The 7689-nt window shown below is 32.1% G+C and overlaps 1 protein-coding gene across 3 annotated transcripts; it reads right to left on the bottom strand.

Annotated features, from left to right (window-relative positions):
- Positions 1 to 4252: 4252 nt before the first annotated feature.
- On the bottom strand, positions 4253 to 6340 carry LOC111918100 (uncharacterized). 3 transcript variants are annotated; one of them, XM_023913761.3, is made up of 8 exons: positions 6208 to 6340; positions 5760 to 6093; positions 5546 to 5638; positions 5288 to 5432; positions 4980 to 5090; positions 4769 to 4851; positions 4621 to 4678; positions 4253 to 4520 (listed from the first exon to the last, which is right to left on the bottom strand). In XM_023913761.3, the coding sequence occupies exons 2-8, from the start codon at positions 6063 to 6065 to the stop codon at positions 4441 to 4443; spliced, it is 876 nt and encodes a 291-aa protein (XP_023769529.1). In that variant the 5' UTR covers positions 6066 to 6093; positions 6208 to 6340; the 3' UTR covers positions 4253 to 4440. The 3 variants fall into 3 exon arrangements, with proteins under 3 accessions (XP_023769529.1, XP_023769528.1, XP_023769530.1); XM_023913760.3 differs by having other exon boundaries at positions 5760 to 6098; positions 6208 to 6326; XM_023913762.3 differs by having other exon boundaries at positions 5760 to 6137; positions 6208 to 6319.
- Between the last annotated feature and the right edge of the window lie 1349 nt (positions 6341 to 7689).

The raw sequence follows: 7689 nt of genomic DNA, 5'->3' as shown, positions 1-7689 counted from the left end.
GGCTGTCGCTACTCTGTTTTTCTTATGAGTATTTACACACACACACACATAGAGGTGGGACCCTTGCATATTAAATTTTATTTATTTTATTTATTTAAAAAAAAGTAATTGAAAACCTCATAAATGGTCCCTGTGTAGTGAAATGCCAAAAATGCCCCTGACTTAACGGCTAAATGGTAACAGAGTTAGCCGGAAGGACCAAATGTTAAAAGTTTTGAAACCACAGGGACCATCTGTGAGGTTTTTTGAACTTAGGGACTAAACTTGATATTTTCGAAAACCACAAGGACCATTTTTGAAGTTTTGTCAAAAGTCAATTTACTTGTTCAAATAAAATCAAGTCTACACCATGTATATGTTTTATCATTGTTATTATTATAATTTATACATATTTACATACATACCACAAAAACAAGAGTTGCATCTTTGTCCAATGTAGCAACATATATAGTCATGCATGCCAACCAGCTTCTCTTATAAACTATGTGAAAATCCTGCCGAAAACAATATAAAATTTACAAATCATAAACCCTAAACCCTAACAAATATCCTTTTTTGTCTTTACTATAAGGTGTTTTCAAATATCAAGATTGAAATCTTGTTTCGTTTTTATTTTATGAACTTAATCTGGTAAGCTATATACGGGTGTTTCTTTTTGCCTTAAGTACCAACTTTTATTACAAATTTGCCCTCAACTATCTTCTCCTTCTATCTCCCCAAGTGTACACTCATTTTCTCAGATACTTTTTAAAATATTATTTATCCAAAAAAATTAAAAAATAAAAAATTACAAACCTATCTTGCGAGAGTTAACCGGAAGGTATTGAGTTATAGGATTCTTGATCACACACATAAGCTTTTCCCGTTTTCCAACAACATAAATACGTAGCTTTTGAAGTAATTGCACTGAAATATATCAAGAAAATCAAATGACAAAAACACCCTTGATTAAAACCAAGAAGAGAGAGAGAGAGAGAGAGAGAGAGAGAGAGAGAGAGTGATCAAGACACTGAAAAAGGGAAACATGCATCATATCATAAAGATTCTGATATATGATCACAAAATAGAACAGATTGTACTCTATTTGACATGCATTTGACTTAGAGCCTTGCTAAAATAACCTAAATACTAGAGAAAATTTGGACAACAAAGGAAGAAATTTTCAGAGAGAATGGGACTTGGAGGTGAGAGCAAATGGTTGAAGATTCATGTTCGATATATAAGAATTCACGAAGCGCGCTGCGCCTAAGGCAAGTGTGTCCCGTTTTGTGTTGTGTCACGTTTCGAAATCCTTGTGGTATGCGTCGCGCCTTCTAGAACATTGCCACGTGTCTCATTCTCGTTTTTCCACGTCATCACAGCAAGTATTTTCTTGAAATCTGCAAACGACATAGCTTTCGCATATAAGCTCCGTCGACGTTCTTTATATCCCTGGAATCCTATCGGCGAGCTCTAAAACTTCCCTTTAGACCTCAACAACTAATTATTACTCTATTTTAAATTCACATTTTTATAGAGATTAGATTGTTAAAGTTCGTGCAAAAATTATAACTGTTTCATATGAATTCCGTTCTCAAGTGTCTTTATATCGAAGGATTCGTTTTCACAAGGTCTTCAATTATCATTTAAACTTTTTTGGCTAACAATCAATCGATTTTAATTTCGATTTATGTGTCGCACATTGTTGTACTAAAACTTCAAAAAATCATATATTCCTCATAGAAGTCAGATTTGGGCTTTTTTTGTATGTACGCTCTCATTTTTACGATTACTATGACTTTCATTTAGATTACTTAGGCTAATAGGCAATCTATCCCTGATTCACTTTTTATGGCATACATAGTTGTTTCGAGTTGATCATGAAACTTCAAAGAAGCATAACTCCTTCATACGAAGTCGAATTTAAGCGCTCCTTATACTCACGGGATCTTCATTATGACTACTACATCTTTAGTTAAGATTATTTATTCTAGATAACCTTCTAATTAAAATGTTATTTGTCCCTCGTAACACATACGACGAATAGTTATCCTATTCGAGGATTTTATTTTTAAGTAATTATCACTTGTTATATTTTAATGTCTAGCCCAAATTTGTGGGCATTACAAAAATGGCCTTGGTTAATCCATCGATTCTAAATTCATTGAATACGGGCCATATTAAAACATATAATAGCGAGGTTGAATAAAAAGAAAACCATGTACCTGTCCAGAAACATCTACAGAGGTTGAAAATGGATATACAAACTTTTATTATGCTCTTCATTTGGATATGTAAAGTGTAGACAACATTCCAAGAAACATCACTTCTCCAAGCCTCATGTGTCTTTATTATCTAGAATTGTAACTGATGTGGTGATTATTTTATGGTGACTTAATAATAAGTTGGGTTGCTACCAATTGTACATTTATTTATTATTGTGTTTCATTTTGCATGTTTGGAACCCACTTCGTGAGTATTAATTAACTCAAACCTCCACATTCGGTCATACTTTTGGAAGTAGTGATTTAAGATTGTCATGGAGTGTTAGTAGATTCTCTATAGTGATTGGGCATAGAATAAAGATTGGACATAGCATAGAGATTGCAACTAGCACTCATGAGTACTTAATAGAGATTTAAGTATTTGAACAACCCGCACTTAGAGATTACTTTATGGATATAGTCACGAGTAATTCTAAAATGATAATATCTCTTGTTCTTCAAACCGAGATACATGTGAGTTTTACTTTACAAGTATGTTGTGCATTGGTATGCTCCAATGTTGTTCGTAATTTGTAGTTATATTATATATAGTATGTCCATGTATGATATGACGAGTAGACAAAAACTACGTAGTCAAAATTGATTTGTTCCTTCTACCCTAATAGGAGGACCGATATCTATGGGTCTCTCGTTGATTTGGGGTTGACATCTAAAGTGCTTGAAATTGTTGTGTTCAATTTAGTAATCTTATGTAGTCGTCACAAATCTTTATTGGGGAACGTAATCTTGAACACTGAGATTGACCCTTATCTATCTCTCAAGTTCATATAGATATCTTTTAGAACAAATGAAGTGTTGCTCACTTACCTAAGGGTTAAATCTTAATTAGATCCAAGTTTGGCAGATGCATCAGATAACAAACTCTATGTTGATTATTGAGTATTAGATCTCATATAGTTGATGATTTATCCAAGTGGGCGTTATTGGAAAGAGTGTCCAAGGTCATTAACTATTTATAATACTTCTAATAATAGCAGAGTTATTTTTGGGCTGCCCTCATGACACATTTGAGCAGAAAAGAATTCAGGAGAAATTAGTTTATTAATTTGTCATGGCTTGATAAATTAATTTGAAATGGCTTGATAAATTAACTAGAAATTGTTTTGGAATTAATTAATTCAAGATGTTGAATATTAATTAATTAAAAGTTAGTTAATTAGAATATTTTAGAATCTCCAAGGGATAAGGAGGTGGAAATTTTTATGGGCTTATCCCATAAGGTCTGGAGTTTTTTGCGGCTAAGCAATTGCAACCTACAAATAAGGTGCTAGGGGATCAAACCATTTTGTTCATCCCTTGGCTTTTTATTTTGGCCTTCTATCATTTCTCTCTTAAGGACAATTTCTTAACCCTCTCTAGGGTTTGTAGAACTTGATCATTTCTCGTAGTTATTTTTGTTCTGCTCTTTGATGTTCTTGGGTGTGAACCAAAAGAAGAATTTTAGTTTGGGTGATTTCATCCAAACAATGTGATAAGAACAAGAACTCAGGCAAGATCATTAGCATCAAAAAAATGTATGTATTTCCTATATTTTCTTTAGTAGTAGCACTAATAGCATGAAACTTGGATCTCAGGGTAAAGTATCGTTGTACACACCTTAATAAGGGTATCACATAGGATGAGGGTTGCTTACGTGAGTTAGAGGTACATATTTAATTTTATATGGTGTATTCGCTATTGGAATGTTGATTATTTAACAATATATAACCTCAACTTAATGTACGTTGACACTATTAACCCCATACAAAAGGCTACCCCACAAGATGAGAGGTCGTCGCAAGATGATGGAACTGTGTTGTTTGTGCATGAAGGCATCATTGAGGTTGTTTTATATATATATATTATATAGTTCAACAATCTTGGATTAGATTATTATTGACTTACTATAAACATTCATAAACCAATTTTAAATGAAACTATAATTTGACATTATGATGATCCCAAAGTAACAACCTTTAAATTGATATCAAGCAAAACCATCAGAAAACTTGAAGCAAACTTGGCATCTTTCAGATTCTACACTCAAAAATTATATATTCTTTTCACGTTTCCTCAAAAGTCAAGATCCACGTCAAAATGACCAAATTATCCTCAACTTCATGACAAACAAATATCCATTTTGCTAATAATCTACTAATATCAATCACTAGTACAAAAAGTACAAAAAGAAAAGTGTTCATAGAATCTTGTTTTTGCGCTCTAATGCATTTGTGATTCTTGTAATGCAGTATGCTGCACTCAATGGATACCCAGAAACTGCAAAAAAACAAAGTCATGCGTCAAAAACTCAAAATATATACCGTTTTTCTTTTTTATATATTTTAAAACAAAAAAAATACATATAGAATGAACTTACTTGAAATAAAATCCTCTACGAAGTCATTTTCGATTTTCCCATGGGCCATAGCTCCAACCTAAGCATAATCAAGTTAAAATCCATGTATATGTTTTATTATTATTATTATTATTATTATTATAATTTATACATATATTTACATACATACCACAAAAACAAGAGTTGCATCTTTGTCCAATGTAGCAACATAGTCATGCATGTCGACCAGCTTCTCAGAACTATGCGAAAATCCTGCCCAAAAACAATATAAAAATTACAAATTTGCCCTCAACTATCTTTTCCTCCATATCCTCAAGTGTACTTTCATTTTCTCATATATTTTTAAAAAATACCATTTATCGAAAAAAGAAATTACAAACCTATCTTGCGAGAGTTGACTGGAAGGTATTGAGTTACAGGATTCTTGATCACACGCATAAGTTTTTCCCGTTTTCCAACAGCAGAAATACTTAGTTTTTGAAGTAATTGCACTGAAATATATCAATAAAATCAAATATGACAAAAATACCCTTGATTAGATACCCTTGAAAAAGGGAAGCATGCATCATATCATAAAGATTGACAAAACAGAACAGATTATACTCTGTTATGCATTGGACTTAGATGTCAATGATTTAAAAGACGTAAATGCCCTTTACATCAGTATGATTGAAAAGAGTGAACTTACACATGATTCCAGCGAATCTTTTAAAGGTTCTTGGAATACGAACATGAGGTTTGATTTCAAAAAGAACATTTTTTTCTGTTCTCACATATAAAGCTCTTAGTTTACCAGCTTTATTCAATGGGCTATCTAAGATATTCAATATTGCCTGCATCAAAAACAAGTAATTTCTCCAAAATCAAGCCAAAAAAACAAACGTATAAGTTTCTTGACAAAATGTTTTAAACAATTCCAAGATGGTGAAAATTAAGGATCACTAACCTGATGAGAAATGTCAGGTCTGTAATCAGCTGGATTTCGGTTGTTTTTCCTCAAAAAGTTAGCATGATCTTCTGAGTTCAACAATTGATAACTCTAAATACACGAATTTGATAAAGTACATCAATACACATGTAATCTTGTGATTTTAATGGAATAAGGACGATGAGATAACAATTAATCATAAGCAATTTGAATCGGAACTAAGAGAACTAACCTTCCCGACTTTTGCAACTTCCAAAGAAGCTTTCTCGAGGATAAAAATAACACCGGGACTGTTCTTGTCGTTGATCTGTTGCTCATTCAAGTTAACCGGAATACCTGAAAGTTCTTGAGCCGCTTCTTCTGCTTTCTCCTCATCGGATTCTGTAGCTCCAGCCTTCAATTTCTTCTGAATCCCCTCTTTTTCCCCTTCTTCTTCTTCTTCGACAAACCCCACATTTTCTTCTTCGTCTTCTTCTTTATCGTACCTTTCTTTGTTCTTCTTCCTCTTACGACCTTTAATTGCATATGGTCTCACCATCTTCTATGATTCAGTAAGTTCAATATCTCTGTTCTACAGTAATGGGTATTCAAATTAGTATCAAGTTTTCAACTGCGAATGGAAAAAGCATGTAATTAAGCAAACCATATGCATAACTAGTGAAAGAATTAGGGGAAATTACCTTTAGAGATAACGAGCAGTAGAGATTGAAGGCTTGTGGCGGCTGCGGGGTTTAACCAGCGATTGAACAAGGAAGAGAGGTTTTTGATGGATTTGATAAGGCGAGTAAATTTCGTTACACCCCCCTGAGGTTTATCTTATTCTTTAAGTGATCCCCATACTCTTATTTTTAAAGCTAGGATTGTTCATTATTTGGATAAAACCGGATTGTCTAATTCGACAAATCAGATTGGACTATTTGGTTCGGATATTCGGATTTTTGGATTAGTTTTCAACAAAAGCGAATTACTATTTTGGATTTTGGATTGGTTTTGGTTTATAAAATATGAACTGAATAATCCAAAAAAACCGAATAACAATTTATTATTTATTTATTTTTAATATAACCATAACTATTTATTAATTTTATATTTTATTTTTTCAAATAAGTTCAAAAAGTTCCATCTAATATAAAACATTAATATGCATTTTCTCTTAAAAGTTCTTTATCTATTGAATATTAAACTATGATATACATTCTTAGTAGTTTATAAATTTTAAATCACAACTAAATATTTTTTTTGTTTCTTCTATAAAAATTGGATAATATTATAATTATATGTCATTGTAAAATGTTTTAGTTTTTTAAAACCGAATTGTAATTTGATCGGATCGGATCGGATCGGATTTGATTTTAGTTTGGATTATTCGGATCCATATTATGAAAACCGAAATCAATTTGGATTTACTTAATTGGATCGGATCGAACCGATCCATCCAAACGAACACTCCTATTTAAAGCAAATAAACTTATTTCGTTATGACTTATGAATTATGATGTTTCATAATAGGTTGCAAACAACTAACTTTATGATGTTCGATTTATATTTTGATTTTTTTTTTTAGTTTTTAAGGCTAGATTATTTAGATTTGGAGAATAAAGTAAAGAGTTATTACGAATTTTTTTTATTTTTTAAATTATATTTAACAGGAAGACTTTGTTGTTAATATTTTTTGAAAAAGTATCATCAACATCAACATATCTCAAGTCTTGTAGTAACGAAGTAAAAACAAAATTAAATGTTGACAAGCATATCTCTATAATAATACAAAACTAAAAACACAAAGAGTACACCGGAAGTCAGAAGTCATATATCGAAGGTAACGCTCATACAAGTAATAAAGCTCAAAACTTCTACGGTTAATAACGTAGAGAAAAGGGGAATGCGATAAAGAGGTAGCGTGTAAATATTGCTAAAGATGCACTCTTATAAGTAAGAAGAATGACCTAAAGGTGGACGGTATGTAGCTTAAAATTTGTAGTGATGCCAAAGGTACTATAGGTACCTCCATTCACACGGTTCGTAGAGGAATAGTTCAAAATGGTGCGGGTTCCATGGGTTCACCAAAGTTTTGAGTTCACTCCCTTTTTATCTCTATGTATGTTTCATAACTTGTACATCCATATGCTTTACTATATGTACATTAGGACTAGATTGGAATG

Source organism: Lactuca sativa, chromosome 6, assembly GCF_002870075.4.
Source record: "Lactuca sativa cultivar Salinas chromosome 6, Lsat_Salinas_v11, whole genome shotgun sequence".
Taxonomy (NCBI): domain Eukaryota; kingdom Viridiplantae; phylum Streptophyta; class Magnoliopsida; order Asterales; family Asteraceae; genus Lactuca; species Lactuca sativa.
The sequence above is the reverse complement of the archived record's forward strand: the minus strand, read 5'-3'. Positions and strand labels throughout refer to the sequence as shown.

Coding starts and splice junctions, on each gene's coding strand:
- LOC111918100 (XM_023913761.3), bottom strand. CDS start 6,065: ATGGTGAGACCATATGCAATTAAAGGTCGTAAGAGGAAGAAGAACAAA. Junction 5,639..5,759: donor AAGTTGCAAAAGTCGGGAAG/GTTAGTTCTCTT, acceptor TCGTGTATTTAG/AGTTATCAATTGTTGAACTC. Junction 4,852..4,979: donor AGTCAACTCTCGCAAGATAG/GTTTGTAATTTC, acceptor GTTTTTGGGCAG/GATTTTCGCATAGTTCTGAG.